Source organism: Bos grunniens, chromosome 17, assembly GCF_055505025.1.
Source record: "Bos grunniens cultivar Pamir isolate PY7600 chromosome 17, Bosgru_T2T1.0, whole genome shotgun sequence".
Taxonomy (NCBI): Eukaryota; Metazoa; Chordata; class Mammalia; order Artiodactyla; family Bovidae; genus Bos; species Bos grunniens.
In genome coordinates this window covers 64,180,412-64,202,083 of record NC_141181.1, presented here as the reverse complement: position 1 = coordinate 64,202,083, position 21,672 = coordinate 64,180,412, and the positions used below count along the sequence as shown (strand labels likewise).

Below are 21,672 nucleotides of genomic sequence, written 5' to 3'. Positions count from 1 at the left end.
AGTTGGACATGACTGAAGTGACTTCGCATGCGCACTCATAGAGTAAAAAGGTGGAGAGACAGTGAAGTTGAATTTCTGCTGTTGAAGCCACCTAGCCTGTGGTATTTTGTTATGATGGCCCAAGCTGATTGAAGCAATTACTGAGATTTTGACACCCTCATAATTGCACACCCATGAGAGACTTTTCACTGTGAGCAAACCATATGTAACAGTTTGCATCTGCTAACCCCAAACTCCCAATCCTTCCCTTTCCCACTCCCTCCCCTTGGCAACCAGAAGTCTGTTCTCTGTGCCCTTGAGCCTGTTTCTGTTTCATAGCTATCTGAACATTATAATTTTTTAAAATGAGGCACACGCGCATTCTATTTACTTCTGAAAATTAATAAAATGAAAACAGAAGAAATCTTGGGATAGCCAGCATCTCCGTATTCTGGATCTCGAAGTCACCCTGTCGCCTTGCTTCCCTCAAGTTGGAGGATATAAAGTTTTCCAAAGGGAGTCAAGACGGGGTTCCAAGCTGCTGAGCTGGATCAAGTTGAGAGAATTTTTACTTTTTTTCTGTTTTTAAGCGGAGCTCATCTGGGACCTGACAGTGACCTGTCAGGAATGTAAGTGACTAATCAGAGATCAGCAATAGCTGTAACATAATCTCGAAGGAGATCCAGTTTCCAGTTCTTATCACTCCCCGGCAGCCCCGTGTACCCGCAGGTGGGTGGCCATAGGATGCAGTTATAAATTATGAATACTGCTCCGCCCATCGAGGTAGAATCACCTCATACTTTGCTGTCCAGCATCACACGCCAAGGGAGCATACACCACGGGGAAGCAGGCTTTGAATGGCTCAAGTGGAATAATTACTAACAATCCGGTCTCTTCCAAGCAGGATGGGATCCAAGGTAATGGGACTTGGAGGTGGCATCCTCTACCTGGAGCCGCTGAAATGCAATAATACCTGGGCTTCTGATAGGCATGGGAAGAGGCTCATGGATAAGATTCTGAAATTGGTGAAAATTTCACTTAAAGTGACCCTATTGGATGCCCACTTTTGCTGGCTGGGGGAGACGTGACCATTGAGGACTGTAGTGGAGGTTGTTAATGTTACAAATTCCTTTCAAACTGGTTCAGAGCAGAGCTGTCAATCTGATGTACTGTCATGATGAAATGGTCTATATTCTCCATGTCCAATGGGTTATCGGTTCAATGCTTGCGATGTGGCCAGTGTGACTGAAGAACTAAATTTTAAATTTGACTTTATCCTTAAAGCTACATGTGGCCAGTGGCTACTGTGAAGCAGCCCAGGTAGAGCCTTAAATAATAGATGGTGACCTAATAGTGAAGAAAATCGTAGGTAATTTTGGCCCTTAGGTGTAAGACTACTTGTAAATTTTCTTTTTTATGTATTGTGTTTACTCTTAGATGTGGTAACGTCAAATTATCTCAGGTAAAAATCACCTTCAGAAAACGAAAACTGAACTATTTTCATTGGCCTGTATACCGTGAAAAAATTCTCTGGGGGTAGTGGAAGACAGAATTTGAGTGTCAGACCTATTGCCTTTTCCTAGGAATTAATTAAAGGTGTAAGATCTAGAAAGACAATTTTTTTCCCTGGTTCCTTCACATTTTTTTTTTTTGGTACAACCATCTTATATATTGTCTATTCAAAAAAATTATTTGTCTAAAGATTATTTCTCCTTCTCTAGACAGCCACAAAGGTTACAGAAATGCTTATATATGAGTTAGAATAATTCAGTAGCTGGCCACAGAGCTCTCGGGCACAATGAAGAAACTCTAGATACAGCCTGTCATCGAGCCATTCAGGCCGTGGTCCATTTCTATAGCACCTAATACTGTCGCCTTGGCAACTGAGAACTCCAAATGGCACAGTCCTTTACCGAAAACGCATTTGAATGCCCAGAGGTCCTAGTTTCGCCTGCCATTCCTGCATTATATCTCAAAACAGGAGCTCTAGGAAGCATGATTCGCTGGGTGAAATAATTTGGTTGATTGGTGGAGAGGAATGTTCAGGGTCCTGCAAAGGAAAGGACACAGGCAGACTGTCCTCAAGCAAGGTCATGTGTGGCCCTTTCTGTTGTCGTGGCCATATGAAATTTACATAGAAATTCACACAGATGTATCTACATGTATTGAGTTGGCCAAAAAGCTCATTTGAGCTTTTCCATAACATCTTATAGAGAACCCAAATGAACTTTTTAGCCAACCTATGGTTATATATATATATATTTTTTATATATAAATATATATATATATTTTTTCATGAAGGAAGCTTTCCTTCCTTAAATGCTGAATTGATTCTCAGATTCCCTTGGTAAACCACTATTGGAATGGAATACTGCTCCATAATAAAAATTAAAAAAAAAAAGAGCAAACTATTAATCCATCCAAGTTGTTGGATAGATTTCAAAGGCATCATGCTGAGTGAAAAAAGATGTCAAAAGGTTATAAACTGCATGTCTTCATATAATTTTTGAAATGATATGATTACAGAGATGGAAAACAGACTTCTCATTGCCAGGAGTTAGAGAGAGGATGTTTGGTATGACTGTACAGGGTAGCATATCTTTAGGGATAATGGAGCAATTCTGTGTCTAGATTGTTGTGGTTACACACATGTGATAAAATTACACAGAACTACACACACATGAGTGCATGTAAAAGCCCCAAATAAAACCTGAAGATTGTCCCAGTGTCAATTTTCTAGTACTAAAGTTATATTACTTTGGGTGGACTTGGGTAAAGGTTACATGGGATATCTCTGTATTACTGTTGTAACTTCTTATGAGTCTATAATTATTTCAAAATGAAAAGTTAAAGCCTTTTTGGAAATGTTAGAGATGGAGCCATTTAGAAATGACCTCGGGGGAGCTGGGTTTGATGAGCGAAGCACAGTGAAGAACTACTTGAATAATGACGCTCATGGTAACTGAGCACTCACTTCCTGCTACTTGATTGGGCATCATTCGTGTACGGCTATTTCCATATGCTGCTCACTTTATGCAAATCATCTGGTCAGTTGCCTCTTTCCTCCAAGTTAATTGAATTGTAGGGAACTTGGTCAGATCAGAAAGCTCTCCCGTCAGATAATAAGGAAGAGACTCATGATTTACATTCATGTTTATAGAGGATGGCTTTCACCAGGTTTCAGATAAGCACCTTGCCATGAGTTCAAATATATTTTGTGACTTTATATATTTTCGTGCCTTTGTTGTTGTTGTTGTTTAGTCACTAAGTCCAACTCTTTGTGACCCCATGGACTGCAGCATGCCCAGCTTCTCTGTCCTTCACTGTCTCCTGGAGTTTGCTCAAACTCATGTCCACTGAGTGAGTCAGTGATACCATCCTACCATCTCATCCTCTGGCGCCCTCTTCTCCTCCTGCCCTGTCTTTCCCAGCATCAGGGTCTTTTCCAATGAATCGGCTCTTTGCATCCAGTCGTCAAAGTATTGGAGCTTCAGCTTCAGCATCAATCCTTCCAGTGAATATTCAGGGTTGGTTTCCTTTAGGATGGACTGGTTTGATCTCCTTGCAGACCAAGGGACTCTCAAGAGTCTTCTGTAACACCGCAGTTCAAAGGCATTAGTTCTTGGCACTCAGCCTTCTTTATGGTCCAACTCTGACGAGCATACATGACTATTAGAAAAACCATAGCTTTGACTAGACAGACCTTTGCTGGCAAAGTGATGTCTCTACTTTTTAATAAGCTGTCTAGGTTTGTCATAGCTCTTCCAAGGAGTAAGGGTCTTTATGACACATCAAAGAGTCGAAATGCAATAGGTAATTTTTAAACTTTTTAAAGTATATAAAAAGTTTATAAAGTATATAAAAAGTTTATAAAAAGTTGCAGAAATTGTACAGAGAGGGTCCCCTGGACCATTCACCCAGTGTCGCTCTGTGGTTACGTCTTACACAGCACAATATTTAAACCAGGACAAATGACATTGTATGATGTGCAGGGGTGGTTCTATGCCATTTTATCACACCTGTTGATCCATGGACCAACCTTCACAATCAAGCGTATTTATTTTGGGGACTTCCCAGGAGGTCCAGAGGTTAAGACTCTGCATTTTCCTCCACAGGGTTTCCTGCGGGTTCCCTGAAACCCACGCAGGTTCCATCCTCGATGGGGGAACATAAGCCACCTCTTAGATCTCATTTCAAGTAATTTCATTTTGCCCACTAATTTTGGTATGACTTATTTTTTAAATTAATTTATTTTTTAATTGAAGGATAATTGCTTTACAGAATTTTGTTGTTTTCTGTCAAGCCTCAACATGAATCAGCCGTAGGTATGTGTATTGTATGACTTATTTTTAAAGCGAAGCTGCATCCAAGCCAGGCTGTGTGTTTTCACATCACTACTATGAAAAACTCTTATGGATGCCTTTCCTCCAGTCAACTCCCATTATCTTATCTTTTGACTAACAAAATAAATATTTTATCCTGAAATATTGAAGAAAAACAATATCAGAGTCTGACAGCAGAAACTTAATGACACTATTTTAAGTAACTTTCTAGTTAACCATTTTTGACTAGAATCAGAGAAAAGTCATCGGAAAGGTTAGCCACTAAGTCCAGATCTGTCGTCTTGTTCCCTGTTCCTGTAATTGTGTCTTATGTCTCTAGGGGTCGTGAGTTCCTGGGGGCCAGATACCTCTCATCGTGCTTTGCACACAGTAGATGTTCAGAAAATATTTGCTAGTTAACCAACTGCTGTGCTCTATTTGCTAGTTAACCAACTGCTCTTTTGAAAAATAAGAGACTTCTCTACTAGTCCAGTGGTTAAGACTCTGCGCTTCTGCTGCGGGGCGTACAAGTTCAATCCCTGGACAGGGAACTAAGATCCTGCATGCTGCATGGCATGGCCAAAAAAATAAACGTTTAAAAATCAAAAAAATAAGAAAACTCCATGATTACGATTATTTTGATTGTGCTCATATTCCTATTTAATAGGATCACTCAAATTGGCAATGTGATAGTTTGCTTCTTAAATTGACAATACAGAGTCTAGGACCAATGTTTCCAATAGTTTCAGCAGGTTCTGTAAAATTGTCTCTGCTTGAATCTAGAACACATGAGTCTATGCTGGTCAGAAAAGTTGGTTCCAATTACACTGTTTTTCCATCACAGTCATTTAGATAAAATAAAGCTGTTTCTTCTCCTGTATGCTTTTCTAGATATTCAGGATTCTGTCAGATGACACTTGCTCTCTTTCCTTGTTTCAGAATTTAAGTTTTACTAGCAGAACAAGAAGAGGCTTTCAATACAGTTGAGAAGATGTAGGATTTTCTCTGTTTTCAGTGCTAGATTCTTTGTTATCACAGAACTCTGGCTCTGTTCAGAATTCTACTTTTAATGGAGTCTTTCAAAGATGACATGTATGATGAAAATAATTCTAGTTCTCAATACTAATACTTTCATATCAAAAAAATTTTTTTCAAACTTTAAGCCTCTTATTTTGTATCATGGTAGTTTCAGGTGAACAGCAAAGGGACTCAGCCATACATATACATGTGGGGTTTGGGGGAGAATGAATAAAATTTATTTTTATATATTTATTTGGCCGTGCCATGTTTCAGCTGTGATACTCAGGATCTTTTTCATTGCAGTCTATGGGATCTAGTTCTCTGACCAGGGATCAAACCCAGGCCCCCTGCATTGGGAGAACAGAGTCTTAGCCACTGGACCACGAGGGAAGTCACCTGCAGCATTATATGTAATGGCTAAGACATGGAGGCAACCCCAGTGTCCATCTACAGATTGGTGGGTAAAGAGAGTGTGGTATAAATACACAATGGAATAGTATTCAGCCACGAAAAAGAAAGAACTCTTACCACTCGTGACAGCATAAACGGACCTTGAGGGAATTTTGCCAAGTGAAATAAGTCAGACAAAGAAAGACAGATACTGTCTGATATTACTTACGTGTTGAATCTTTTTTTTCTTGAACTATAGTTGATTTACAATATTGTGTTTGTTTCAAGTATACAGTAAAGTGATTCAGTTATATATATATATTCTTTTTTCAGATTCTTTTCATTATAGGTTATTATAAGATACTGAATATAGTTCCCTATGCTATATGGTAAAATCCTTGTTGTTTATTTATTGTGTGTATATGTATATGTGTGTGTGTGTGTATATAGTAGTATGAATCTGTTAATCCCATACTCCTAATTTATCCCCCGCTTCCATGTTGAATCTTAAAAACAAAACCAAGCAAAAACCCAAGCTCATAGATACAGAGAAGAGACTGGTGGTTGCCAGAGTTGGAGATTGGGAGAAATGGTTGAAAGTGATCAAAAGATACAAACTTTCAGTTATAAAATAAGTAAGTTATGGGGATGTCCTATATAGTATGGTAACTATAGTTAATAATATTGTAGTTATATTTGAAAGTTGCTAAAAGAGATCTTAAAAGTTCTCATCAAAGAAAAAATTTTTATAACTATGTAAGTTGATGGCTGTTAGCTAGACTTTATGGTGACCATTTCACAATGTATTAAAAAATCGTTACCTTGTACCCCTGAAACTAATATAATTCTATATGTCAGTTGCACCTCAATTAAAAAAAAAAAGAATGTGTATAAAGGGAAAAAAATGCAGTAAGCATTCAAGATCTTTTTGCTGTATTTATTGGTCTAATTTATTTACTTATTGTTGGGAAGTAGTAAGAGAAATCTAGCCCTTGCATTGATTTTTTTAATTTTCTACTTTATGCTGAAAAAAATGTATGCAGTTGCATGGCCATTTCTTTCTCCACCTGGAACTCCCATGAGGCAATTAAGACTCTGTGAACTGTTCTAATTCTTACTAGGAGACCATCTAATCCCTAAGGTAATTTAGAAGCGTTATTCTGTTTACTGATATTCATAATTATACACATTCAGTAGTGATTAAGAGGCTGCAGTTGAATAATCAAAAGCTGACAGTCTCCTTGTCGTTACATGAAAAGATAGTCCCGCATTTCAGCCGTTGAGCAAATCGGATGCATAAAAACATACAATATGATAATGCTCTTATCATTCAAGTTTGATCCTTATCCTTTCCACAGCTGAGACTCTCCCCTTGAATCAAAGTATCAGACCTTGCTTTCTTTCTTAATGTATGTTTGATTCAAATTTTGGCTGCCACTGAGTACCATCCTTCAGATGGTTTTCTTGAGAGCTAGAAGCATTGTTTGTTTATGGAGCAAACACTCATTAAGTTCTACTGGAGATACTGCTGCCTGCTGCTTGCACAGTTAATTTGCTGTGTGTGTTTGGGCAGCTAAGAAACAGCAGTGAGTCTGGAAAGGTACCATCTCACCTCGCATTCTCAACGACCCTATTTTTCAACATTTAACAATGCTGGATATAAAGATCTTAATTAAGAAGTAGCCTAGCCATAAGTTTGAGGGATTCATCATAAACCATCAAACATTTGTTTGGAAAGGGTTATACTTGAAATTCCACTTTTTTTTTTCCTCTTGGTGCCTATAATTTTCAAATATGTATATGATTTGGAAGCCTGGATCTTAAGGACTAGAGACATGTATGCTATACTGGATATAGAGTAGGGATCAGAGATTTTTTTAATAAAGGGCCAGATAGTAAATATTTTAGATTTTGTGGACCATTCAGCCTCCTTGGCAACTACTTAAGTCTGTCATAGCAGGAAAGTAGTCACAGATAGATACACGATAATCATGGCTGTAGCCCAATAAATGCTAATGGACACGGACATTGGAATTTCATACAATTTTCTCACAACTTAAAAAAAAATTATTCTTTTGTTGCATCAAAAGCAGGCAGCTGTCTGGGTTCGATCCACAAGCCCTAGTTCGCTATTCTCTGACACAGACCATCATAACTGTTTCATTTTTTTAGAATTTTATTGACCGCTGACTGAGCTGCTGTGACTGGCTTCAATATGAATCTTGCTTTCTCTTTGAAGTACCCACTGATTTTCTCTGGCATATTCTTGCCGTTTGACTCTGCAACCAGAGGCAGTTTCCTCTAACCCATCAGGAGAATGATAAAAAGCAGGTATAACATGCAAACAGAAATAAAAAGAGCCATACGGTGACATGAATCATTTTTGAGACTCTAGAAAAGCCAAGCCTGTTTGTCCTCACTGGTTTCTCATCAGCATATTCTGGAAGCATCACTAGGTGATATATAGTCTTCATGCAGTTTGCAGAGTCGAAATGGAACTAGAGGTTTTAGATTTGTACATATGCCCACACATCTTAATCTGCTTAGACTCTCAAGATAGGATCTTTCCCCACTACCTTAGGGAAGAATCCTCTGCTATTAAACTATTTTATTCTGTCGCATATCTTTTTTTTTAAAATGGCTATAGGATAAATATTCCCCAACTTTCCCAATGACTCTAGATCCCTGGGTCTGAGTTTTCGGTTAACATTTTTTTTAACATAGGCACGAAAGGAATATACATGCAGCCCATTGGGAGTGGGCATGTGGTCTCTCGCTGATGGAGCAAATGTTTCAGACTGTTGTTATTCAAGACGGTTTTCGGTGTCTGTGCCCCGGGAGATGGCCCTCCACTACGGGAGGGTGGGAGCTGACCGGGAGCTGCCCGGCTAAACCAACAGAAGTGCGGGCTGGATTTCTGGCCTGAACCCAGACGTTTGAGTGCCTCATAGCTCCTCGGGGACCTGACAGGCAATTGTATTATGAAAGCTGACATGCTGAATGGGCCGCTTTTACAGATATTCTTTACCTGTCTCTTTGTGTTAAAGTGGGAGAAAGCCAAGTAGCAGAGGAGAGAGTCGAGGAAGGCGGCAGGGAGCTGGCAGGTGGAATAAAATCTCGGGCGGGTTTCATGCACGGAGCCCGATGTAGACTGCGTAACAAGAAAGGTTTGCACAGAACAAATCTCTTTTGTTCCCCGTCATCTTTAAATGAGTGTCAAAGTAGGCAGGGGGGCTTTGACCGTTAACCGCACAATTTAGCCGGCCTGTTGTGTCCTGCGGGCCCCACCTCCTCGGAGTTTCTCAGATTAGAAAAGAAGACCCCAGCCCCTTATAAATGGGCCATCTCTTGTTCTTTGTGTCCAGACTGCCCGGTGTGAAATCCACAGTGACGTTAAATGTTTTCTAATGAATAATTACTGAAAGGAAATGGAGGACTATATGTGTAATGGATTGTAGCGCATTAAAATGTTTTATTTTGGGCACAAAAATGTTGTCCTTCACAAGCACCACGATTGTTGCAAAAGGGCCTTTGTGCAGGACCTGTTTCAATGGATTATCTGCCAGCGTTTCTATCCCAAATGGGAATCAAAGGCCGCCTTTGGCAAACTAATGTTTTTCAAGATGGCAGCCATGAAACACATTTAGTATTTAAAGTTGTGGGGTTTAAAGGAATGTTTGAACTCTGGAGATTTTCTCACTTACTTTCCCCCTTTTGATTTGGGAAAGGGTAGAGGCTCTCCCCACCCCCACCCCCTCGTCCTGCTCCAGCAGCAGCCGGTCGCTCTGCCTTTACCAGACTCTCGGAGCGTGTTTCATATAGACAAGCAGGAGGTCCCAGGCATGGGTGGTTGCCACTTTCTCTGGACTAAATACCATTTTATTTTTTCCTGAGTGTGCATGGGCATGATTATGAGACTGAAGAGTATCTCAGATGGCGCATTGTGGTGAACTTACTGAGAATCTCCCAGTGGGTTTTTACTGAGGAAACTGTTGGGGTCTGAGTGGCTATTCAGTGTCGAAGCATTGAGATCCTTAGGTCTGTGTACCAGCTCTAATCGGTTTATGACAAAGCTAACAGGAGTTTCTGTGCTGCTTGAATCGGTGTGGAGATGTCAACTTCAGAGTTTCAATACTGTTTTGTTGCCAATGAGACAACCGCTGTACCCAGGGTCTTCTCTCTCTCCTTGGAATTTTCCTAATACGAATGTTAGGGAGACAAAGGCAAAAATAGCTGTGATGTCTGATGCTCATAGGTAAAATGTTCCTGGAAGGTGGAACATTCCAAACTCTTGGGTCATCTACCTTCATGGAATGGAGGGTGAATGTGTTTGTTCCCTGGAAAAAGTCTCTTTGGTCCTCATGGATGTAGCCAAAAACATCCACAGTCTCAACTTTTTTCCATGAGATTAATGTATGGAAGTATTGTACTAAGAAAAAAAAAAAAAGCTAAGCATTTCTCATCTGTGAATTAAAAATGTTGGCAGAAGTGGGTCTTGCTTACAAGACTCTGCCTGAAATCCTCATTGGTTTTTAAGCTTTAGGCATGAGAAGCAGCCACAGGATTCTGTGTTAGAGGAGAAATAGATGCAAGAATCAATACTTTTAAAAGCTGCGACAGAATGTTGATCTTCCTTCCGACATGTGAACATAACTTCCATCCTCCCAGTCTTTCTCTTGGTTTATCCTGTTTACCTGCTGTCTCCACAAGTCTACCTAATTTTCACTGAAGCAAAGCTTTCAATGACTCAGCTTCCTGAGCTCTGATTTTATAGCAAATAAGTGAAAAATCAACGTGGACTTCCTCAGAACCACTGCACCCTACAGTCTTTATCTTGAGAGGAAACAATTAAGATATGATGTTTTCAAAAGGTTTTTAATTGTGGGCTATAACCCACACACTGAAAAATGTATAAATAAAAGTGTGTGCATGCATGCTCAGTCACTTAGTCATGTTGGACTCTTTGTGACCCCGTGGACTGTAGCCCACCAGGCTCTTCTGTCCATGGGATTTCTCAGGCAAGAATACTGGAGTGGGCTGCCATTCCCTTCTCCGGGGGATCTTCCTGAGCCAGGGATTGAACCCACATCTCCTGCATTGGCAGGTGGGTTCTTTACCACCGCGCCCACAGGGAAGCCCAAATAAATGTGCGGTTTGATGAATTATCATAAAGCTCACACCCATGCAACCACCATCGTGGTTGCCTCTTTCATTCAACTCCCTTCATACTCACCAAAGTGTGAAAGTGAAAGCGTTAGTCACTCAGTCAGGTTTGACTCTCTGTGATCCCATGGACTGTAGCCGGCCAGGCTCCTCTGTCCGAAATTCTCCAGGCAAGAATACTGGAGTGGGTTGCCATTTTCCTTTCCAGGTGATCTTCTCGACCCAGGGATGGAACCCACCTCTCTTGCATGTCCTGCATCGGCAGGTGGATTCTTTACCACTTCACCACCTGGGAGCGCCCCCCCTCCCCCGCCCCGGATTTTAATGACTTTAAAAAAAAAATCATTTGCGCAAATAAAAATTATACTTCTCAAAAAAATCAGACTAGTTTCACAAAGTGGAAGCATCTAGATGATTTTAAGTAGTACAGAGATGGCATAGTTGTGTGTTCATGTGAATTGGAGGAAAAAACTAGCAAACCTGATACATCACTCTTCAGATCCTACACCTGAGAACAAGCCAAAAGGCCTTGTCGTGCATCTTGAAAAAGGCGGGACTTGGACACGGCAAAAGTCACAGCTGAAACATGGAGTGACCAGATTCATTCATGATTGTCTTTTGCATGGAGCCGATTGCTTCCGGTTTAAGTTTGGAAAGAGAAAACAGACCCAACGTCCTTTACTCTTTGGCCACCAAAGGCGTTGTAATCCTGTCAGCAAAAAATGAGAGCTTTTACCCACAAGCTACAAGTCACCAAGCAATTGTTCGGGAACCTGCAGGTGTGGCCTTGTTATTTAGTTGGTGGAGGGAAGGGACCTAGTGATCATGAGACTTGTTGAAAGGGCTTGTTGTTGTTCGGTCGCCCGGTCGTGTCTGACTCTCTGTGACCGCCGGACTGTAGCACAGCAGGTTTCCCTGTGCTTCACCATTTCCCGGAGCTTGCTCAAAAACCATGTGGTTTACAATTTGAGCTCCAGTTTGAGTCAAAAGATCATCTTTTTTCTTCTGGATTTATTAAAATTCTATCTATTATGTTACTGTTATCAAACCTAGGTAATGCAGAGTGAAGCCAAACAAACCAGAAACCTTGGAGTTCGGAGCAGAGAAAGGTTTATTGCAGGGGTATGCAAGAAGACAGGTGGCTCGTGCCCCCCAGAGTCCTTGAAGGGTTTCAACAAAGCAGTTATAAAGGCAAGGTAAGGGGGGGGCATGGTTGGTTGTTGCAAACTTCTCAGTGTAGAAATCCTTTGTTTTTTGCAACTGTCCACATAAGCCAGGTCTTGTCAGTTCACTTCTTTTCACCAAAACTTCTTAAACCTGTGCCCATCAACTTTAGACACAACAAGTGAACCCAGAGCAAAGGGATCCATAGCGAGTTTTTAGCCAAAGTATAATCTGTCCAAGATCAGGACAGGTTTGGAGAAGTCTGGGGGTCCCTTTCTGTACCTATCAAGTCTAACTGCATAGGGATCTTTGAAGCAGCCCTAGAACTGACTTTGAGACCATTGTAGCTAATGGGTTTATTTTGTGGTTGAAGTAGGATAAGCAAATCTATTCAAGGTTCCAATTTCATTGCCACAGAATCAGAAGTTCCAAATGCAGGACAAATCTGTGGTTCTCACTCAGATGCAGATAAACCTCTTCTAACTTGTTATATACAAAAGAGATGAAGTACCATGGTGGAGCATTGAAACGAACATGGAGAAGTGCTTATTTGCTATGCAAGAGGCTAAATTGAGTAGAGTTAGAAGAGAGACCGGAGAAGGCGATGGCACCCTACTCCAGTACTCTTGCCTGGAGAATCCCATGGACGAAGGAGCCTGGTAGGCTGCAGTCCATGGGGTCGCTAAGAGTCAGACACAACTGAGCGACTTCACTTTCATGCATTGGAGAAGCAAATGGCAACCCACTCCAGTGTTCTTGCCTGGAGAATCCCAGGGACGGGGGAGCCTGGTGGGCTGCCGTCTATGGGGTCGCACAGAGTCGGACACGACTGAAGTGACTTAGCAGCAGCAACAGCAGAAAAGAGACAGGTGTGTGTTGAATCCCAGCTGGGTCTCTAACTGGCTGTAAACTTAGTCCTCACTATTATTGGGTTGGCCAAAAGATTTATCTGGGTTTTTCCATAAGATGTTACAGAAAAACCCCCAGTGACCTTTCTGGCCAACCCAATATTACTACATTCATTGTTATTTTTATCATCTACTACTTCTGGAGGACAAACTACTATTTATTTGGTGCTACCTCATATCCTCACAAAAAATCTGTTAAAGAAATATTATGACCTCACATTATATGGTAGCGATCTATTGAGAAGAATCTGTACCTCTGTAGAGTTCCATTGTGCTGCGTTACCTGTTTCCTTATTGGTGAATATTTGAATTTTAGCTTTGTGAGATCATATATAATAGATTAAATATCTATAAGTGAAATTATTACATGAAAGAACGTGTACTTGATTTTTAAGATATATTATCAAATTACATTTCATAGATGTTCTACAATGTACATGTCCTCTCACCTGTAATACTGCTGCTGCTGCTGCTAAGTCGCTTCAGTCATGTCCAACTCTGTGCAATCCCATAGACGGCAGCCTACCAGGCTCCCCTGCCCTTGGGATTCTCCAGGCAAGAACACTGGAGTGGGTTGCCATTTCCTTCTCCATCACCGGTAATAGATGCAAGTAATCGTTTGCCACACTCTCATGAGGACTGTGTTCTCAAACTACCTATCAGATTGCCAAAAATGAGAAACGGTATTTTAGTGGCATCTCAATGTATTTTAATAGCATTTTTCTTCGGATTGAGGTTGAGTATCTTTCTCTAATGTTTAAAAGAAAAATTTTCACATTCATTTCTGTGAATTGTTCATATCCCTTGCCCACTTTTGATGTGATGCATGTTGAGGGGTGTTGAACTTTTTCTTATTGATTTATGGAAGCTCTTTATATATTAAGGAAAATGAGTCATTTGTCTGAGATGTGAATTGCACTTTTTTCCCCCCAAAATGTTTTTATCTTTTGACTCTACTTATGATGCTCTTCCTAGCCTGAAATTTTTCTTTGTAGTTGGATTGATCAGTGTTTTCTTCTCTGGGTTCTGAATTTTGTATCATACTTAAAAAGGCATTCCTCTCTTCACCTGTATTTTCTTCTAATATTTTATAATTTTCTTTTTTGATGTTTCAACCTTTGATCCTTCTGGAATTTGTTTTGGTTTCTGTTTTTGATAAGTGTAATTATCAAGACAGTTGAACTTTATCAAGTGCCATTTCAGAATCTATGAAATGTGTAGTTTTCCACTCTTGATCAACTGCTATGATAAGTCTATGATTAATAGATTTTCTAATATGCCTTCCTGGAATAAATCCTTGGTCACATTTTGCTGCTGCTGCTGCTAAGTCGCTTCAGTAGTGTCCGACTCTGTGCGACCCCATAGACGGCAGCCCACCAGGCTCCCCCGTCCCTGGGATTCTCCAGGCAAGAATACTGGAGTGGGTTGCCATTTCCTTCTCCAATGCATGAAAGTGAAAAGTGAAAGTGAAGTCGCTCAGTCGTGTCCGACCCTCAGCGACCCCATGGACTGCAGCCCACTAGGCTCCTCCATCCATGGGATTTTCCAGGCAAGAGTACTGGAGTGGGGTGCCATTGCCTTCTCCTGATCACATTTTACTATCCCTTTATTGTTATATTGAATTCTGTTTACTAATCACTTATTGAGGAATTTGGTATTGCTATACCTAAATGAGGTTGGCCTAGTTTTTTTAGTACTTTTATTGCAGAATAACATACATGAAGAAGAACATATATGTATAACCCAAAGAATAATAACTATATGTTTTTACCCAGTGTTAGATAAGTACAGTCCTTTGCTTTCCTGTTAGTTGGATCACTTGTGAATGTATCCTCAAGCAGCATATTGCTTAATTTTGCTTGTTTGGAACCTTGGTTAAAATAGAAACTACATACGTATGTGTATATTCTAATGTGATTTGATTTTCTTTGAACAATGTTGTTTATTTGAAATCAAGTCATGTTGATGAGCCTAATTGTCCTTCATTCACTTTCACAACTGCATACAACATAGTAGTTAAATCAAACATCTCTCAATCTCCTTTTCCAGGATCTGACATGTATTTCCATTTCTTGAAATCTTGTTTTGTGTCCTTCTGGAATGTGTAAAAAAGAGCGTGGATGGTTTAGATTTGAATATAAATGGTTTAGATTTGAATCTCTGTCAACTCTGCCATCCTTGTGGCAAGCTATTTAACCTCTCTGAGCCTCAGTTTTCACATCTGAGAAATGGGAGTAAAATATCTGTTACCTTATAGGGTTGTTGAAAGGTTTCAAATGAATCCATATATGAAAAGTACTTAAGGCAGTGCATGGTGCTCTGTAAAGCTCTGAATAACTGTTTGATGTGATTATAGCATTATGTGGTAGTGACAGCCATGTATTTTATTATTGTTAGAACTTGAGGTTTTTTCCTGTTTTGAGGCTTTCCCTGGTGGCTCATATGGCAAAGAATCCACCTGTAATGCGAGAGACCTGGGTTCGATCCCTGGGTTGGGGAGATCCCCTGGAGAAGAAAAAGGCAACCCACTCCAGTATTCTTGCCTGGAGAACTCCATGGACAGAGGAGCCTGGTGGGCTGTAGTCAATGGGTTCAAAAAGAGTTGGACATGACTGAGCAACTAAACCTGTTGTAGCTTGTTACAAATAATGCTGCTTCATGCTTCTCATGTTTGTCCCTCGCTGCACTTAAACAAGAAGAATGAAGATGCTTGGCTACAGGGCATGTGTCCTCAACATTTATTAGGCTGTGCTGAATTGTTTTCCAAAGCAGCTATACCAATTTACACTCCTACCCACAGAGTTTGAGAATTTCTCTTGCTTCACATTTTGAGCTGGAATCAAGATTGCCAGGAGAAATATCAATAACCTCAGATATGCAGATGACACCACCCTTATGGCAGAAAGTGAAGAGGAACTCAAAAGCCTCTTGATGAAAGTGAAAGTGGAGAGTGAAAAAGTTGGTTTAAAGCTCAACATTCAGAAAACGAAGATCATGGCATCCGGTCCCATTACTTCATGGGAAATAGATGGGGAAACAATGGAAACAGTGTCAGACTTTGTTTTTCTGGGCTCCAAAATCACTGCAGATGGTGACTGCAGCCATGAAATTAAAAGACGCTTACTCCTTGGAAGGAAAGTTATGACCAACCTAGATAGCATATTGAAAAGCAGAGACATTACTTTGCCAACAAAGGTTCGTCTAGTCAAGGCTATGGTTTTTCCTGTGGTCATGTATGGATGTGAGAGTTGGACTGTGAAGAAGGCTGAGCGCCGAAGAATTGATGCTTTTGAACTGTGGTGTTGGAGAAGACTCTTGAGAGTCCCTTGGACTGCAAGGAGATCCAACCAGTCCATTCTGAAGGAGATCAGCCCTGGGATTTCTTTGGAAGGAATGATGCTAAAGCTGAAACTCCAGTACTTTGGCCACCTCATGTGAAGAGTTGACTCATTGGAAAAGACTCTGATGCTGGGAGGGATTGGGGGCAAGAGGAGAAGGGGACGACAGAGGATGAGATGGCTGGATGGCATCACTGACTCGATGGACATGAGTCTGAGTGAACTCTGGGAGTTGGTGATGGACAGGGAGGCCTGGCGTGCTGCGATTCATGGGGTCGCAAAGAGTCGGACACGACTGAGCGACTGATCTGATCTGATAAGGTTTAAAAATTTTTACCAATGTGTTAAGTATGCAGTTGTATTCCACTGGGGTAAAAATTTGCATTTAAAACATTTTTATTGGCCATTTTATTCTTCAGCAAAATGCCTGTTAGTCATTGAGTCAGTTGGGTTTCTTTTTTATTCATCCCTAAATTCTCTTTGTGTATGTGTGTTAGTCAGTCATGTCCGACTCTTTGCAATCCCATGGACCTGTAAGGCTCCTCTGTCCATGGAATTCTCCAGGCAAGAATACTGGAGTGGGTTGTCATGCCCTCCTCCAGGGTATCTTCCCAACCCAGGTGTCAAATGCAGGTCTCCTGCATTGCAGGCAGATTCTGTACCGTCTGAGCCCACTAGGGAAGCCCCAAATTCTCTTTATGCTTTATTTTTTCACTCTGTACTTTTTCTTTTCACTTTCTAAATATCTTTTGATAAACAAAAGCTCATTTTTCATACAGCCAAGATTGCATGTTATTCCCTTTATGGTTGAGTTTCCCTGGTGGCTCAGATGGTAAAGAGTCTGCCTGAAATGCAGGAAACCCAGGTTTGATCCCTGAGTCAGGAAGATCTCCTGGAGAAAGAAATGGCAACCCACTCCAGTATGCTTGCCTGGAGAATCCCATGGACAGAAGATCTTGGCGAGCAAACACGTCACTTCTCTTTATGATTGATATCCTTTTGTATAAATTATGAAGAAACTTTTCCCTATCCCATGGTCATGAAGATAACTTTTACATTTGTTTCTAAAACTTTATAGTTTTTCCTTTCACATTTAGATCTTGATTTTGTGACAGTTTTGAAATCTAATTCACATACCATTCAGGAAATTCACCCTCTGAAGTACACAACTCAAGTTTGTTAGTATATTCAGAGTTGTGCAACCATCACCAAAATCAATTTTAAAACACTGTCATCTTGTTAAAAAGAGACCTTAATGGGGCTTCCCTGGCAGTCCAGTGGTTAAGATTCCATACTTTCACTACAGAGGGCATGGGTTCGATCCTAGTCCAGGAACTAAGATCCCACATGCTGAGCAGCCAAAAACAAACAAATAAAATACATATTTTAAACAAAGAAACATTTTATCCTATAGCAGTTACTTCTCACTTTCTCTCAACCCCACTGCCCTTGGTAACCACTGACTACATTTCCATCACTATAGATCTGCCTATTTTGGACATTTCGTATAAATGGAATCATATACGTGATCTGCTGTGACTGGCTTCTTCCATTTAGTATAGTGTTTTCAAAGTTGACCCATATATGCATCAGTACTTCATTCCTTTCTCTCTTTTTTTTGATATTGTTTTTAAAAATATTTATTTATTTTTGGCTGTGTCACGTCTTAGTTTGACATGCAGGATCTTTCACTGAGGTGTGCAGACTTTGTAGCCCCATGGCATGTGAGTTCTTGATTCCCTAACCAAGGATCAAGGATGCATCTCCTGCATCGGAAGGCAGATTCTCCACCACTGGACCAGGCAAGTCCCACTTCTTCCTTTTTATTGCCAACTAATATTCCACTGTATAGGTGCACTGCATTTTGTTTATTCATTCATCAGTTGATGGACATTTGAGTTGTTTCCACTTTGGGAACATTATGAATAACACAGCTGTGAACATGTCTATTCGAGTTTTTGCGTGGACACATTTCCATTTCTCTTGGGTATATACCTAAGAGAAGAACTGCTGGGTCATAGAGGAAGTCTATATTTAACCTGTTGAGGAACTGCTAGGCTGTTTTCCAAAGTGACTGCACCATTTTCTACTCTATCAACAATATCTGAAGATTCCAATTTTTCTGTTTCCTCCCCAACACTTGCTATTGCCTGACATTTTGATTGTAGCCATCCTAGTGGGTATGAAGTGACGGCTTATCGTGATTTTGATTTGCGTCTTTCTGTTTCACGTCTTTTAATATGTAGATTCTCTTGCAGTGTTCTTCAATAAATGATGAAGAAACTAGATAGTCTGTCCCGTAGAGTTTCCTAGTTTGAATTTAGGTGACTACTGATGGAAGTGCTTTTTTTATTGAAGTGTTTCTCATTCTTTGTTTTCCTTTGAACTGGAAATTAGATTCCAGACCTGTGCAGCCTAAACACTAGTCACTAGCCACCTGTGGCTATTTAAATCTAAGTTAATTTAAATTAAAAATTAAGTTTCTCCATCCCATCATATTTCAGATGCTCAGAGGCCACATATAGCTCATAGCTGTTGTGTTAAACAGTGAAGCTACAGTACATTTTCGTCATCTCAGAAGGTTCTATTCCGTTGAAGTGTTGACCTGATCAGAATCAGTGAGGCTTAATCAAGATTAGGCTTTGTGTGATTTGAATCCATTGAAATCTGAGATTTGCTTTATGACCTAGGTTGTGGTCAATTTTCATAAATGCTCTGTGTGCAAAGCGTATACTGTGTGATTGTTGGGTGCCATATTACACTTGTGTTAGCTAATTTTTCTACCTAGATTTTCTCTGTCCTACTGATTTTTCTGCCATGGTTTTCTGTTAATTTCTGACAGAGGTTAGTTAAGATCTTTTACTGTTGGACTTCCTGAATAAACTGTAGTACAGTTGACCTTTGAAAAGCATGGGGGGTTGGGGTACTGACCTTCTGTGTAGTCAAAAATCCATTTATAACTTAGGGTTGATCCTCTGCAGAGTCAACCAATCACAGAGTCTGTAGTCCTGCTGAAAAGCATTTACTATTAAAAAAAAAAACTGCATATAAGTGGACCCACAAAGTTCAAACCTGTGTTGTTCAAGGGTCAACTCTATAGTGTGTACATACAATGGAGTACTTTGCAACCCTGAAAAGGAATGAGGAATGGCATTATAAACAGCTCTGAAGGTATCTCCTGTCCCAGTGAAAACACTGGTGGAAAAACAGCATTTTGAGTTTGCAAGCATATGCCTAAAAAAGGAGGAAAGCAAATCTTCGTGTGTATTTGCTTCTAGTTAAGAAAAGGAACAAGTTTTAGTATTCTAAAGCTTTTGAAATGATTGTTTACAGCAGGAAAAAGGTAATAGGGTAGAAAGGACAAGTATGATAGATCTTTGAATATGACTTATTTTGTTTTTGGCATCATTAGGTATATTTTATATAATGGTAAAATAAAATTTCAAAATCAGTCTCCCCAAATAAAACAATAAAAGTGAACCAAAATATATATCTCATGGCTGGTATAGATAGTCACATGGAAATCAACTATTTAAAGGGAGCTTAAAGCACGGTAATGTGCCTATACAAACCCAGTGAAGTACTCTGAAGACAAATACTTTTTAAAATTATTTTATTTATTTATTTGTTTTTGGCTGCTCTGGGTCTTTGCTGCTCTGCGTGGGTTTTCTCTGGTTGCAGTGAGTGGGAGCTACTCCTCATTGCGGTGCACAGGCTTCTCATTGCAGTGGCTTCTCTTTTCACAGAGCACAGGCTCTAGCTGCACAGGCTTCAGTAGTTGCGATGCATGGGCTTAGTTGCTCCATGGCTGTAGAATCTTCTCAGGCCAGGGATCAAATCTGTGCTCCCTGCATTGGCAGGCAGAATCTTATCCACTGTGCCACCCGGGGGTGTCCTGAAGACGAATAACTTTTGGACTTCCCTGGCTGTCCAAGACTCTGCACTTCCAATGCAGGAAGCAAGGGTTTAATCCTTGATCAGGGGAGTAAGATCCCACATGCCGTAGCACAATCAAAAAAACAAAACAAAAAATAGAGAAGTATCTCTTTAAAAAATATTTCAAACGCTCTCTGGTAATGATATTGATGATCGTGTTAGTATTGCTGTGTTGAGACTGTTGTGTGACTTGTGGAATAAAGCCAATGAATAATTATGTCGCTGAACTGGAATTTTACATAGGAGAAAGGGGAAGAGATACACGTAAAGTAAGTTTAAGTACAAACCCCTTAGTTGTGTATTTAAATTGATAGAATAAACTCATGTATTTTATTTTTAAAAAAATACTTTTTTGGTGTCTCTAATGAAAAGGTTTAGAAACAGTGAGCACCCCTAGTGTCTGATTGTGGTATCTACCACCTCCCCATTGAAAGAAATCAGAGCTCCTGCGGCAGATTCAAGGTCCAGGTTGAGAACACATAAAATAAACCTAAAAGCAACTTGGCATTTTGATAAGCAAGGAAAGCTATCAAAGACTGTTAAGGTCATGTCAAAGGACTCAAGAGCCCACTTAAAAGGTTCCCCCACTTTAAAAGGTGGGATAATTTTAGCATGTGAAGTGAAAGTTGCTCAGTCGTGTCTGACTCTTTGCGACCCCATGGACTATACAGTCCCTGGAATTCTCCTGGCCAGAATATTGGAGTGGGTAGCCTTTCCCTTCTTCAGGGGATCTTCCCAACCCAGGAATTGAACCCAGGTCTCCCACATTGCAGGTGGATTCTTTACCAACTGAACTATCAGGATTCTTTACCAACTGAACAAGCCAATTTTAGCATCAATAAGAATAAATAATTGCCATGGAATGAAATATATCAAATACAGTTAAACCTGCAACCTCATAATATTAAAAACTCATCGTCCCCTTTGAAAAATGCTATGGAACCAACTCATTCTGAAAACAGGCAAAGCAAGCATTTATCCTGCCTTTTTTTTTTCCCCCAAACTGAACCTTGGGGCAACCAAATAGTTGATAAAGTTTCTCTTTATAGAAAGATTCCAGCTAATAAATAAAGAAGTGAAAGAGTTAGAATATTACCATTCTTTGCAGTCTCTTAAGAAAATCTGGATTTAGGCATGTGTATTAGAGCACTGACATCTTAAAACATCAGCCAGACCTTATGTACTTCTGTTGGAAGTCCACTGTACTGCCTATAAAATCTTTTTGCCTGAATAACTCAGTCCTGCATCTGATAAGTCTTCTAGCTCAAACTAGCAGTTTTCAGAAAATGCATGAGAGAGAGAGAAACATGATACATGACTCCATAAGAATGCAATCCATAAAATCCAGAATGTGGGGGATTCTACAGGGCAAATTGTCCATAAAATTCTGTGTTTAAAACTTTTCTTGAAGAATTGGAGGGTTTGGCAACACAAGCTGGACATCCCTGCCTG

At 40.2% G+C, this 21,672-nt stretch overlaps 1 protein-coding gene across 1 annotated transcript in view; it reads left to right on the top strand.

Annotated features, from left to right (window-relative positions):
* Positions 1-21,672, top strand: part of MYO1H (myosin IH) — an 87,648-nt gene that overhangs the window by 22,859 nt on the left and 43,117 nt on the right. The window contains exon 2 of the mRNA XM_086348411.1: positions 11,928-12,070. Within this exon, the coding sequence (XP_086204537.1) occupies positions 11,999-12,070 (72 nt within the window). The 5' untranslated portion in view covers positions 11,928-11,998. The remainder of the gene's footprint in view (positions 1-11,927; positions 12,071-21,672) is intronic.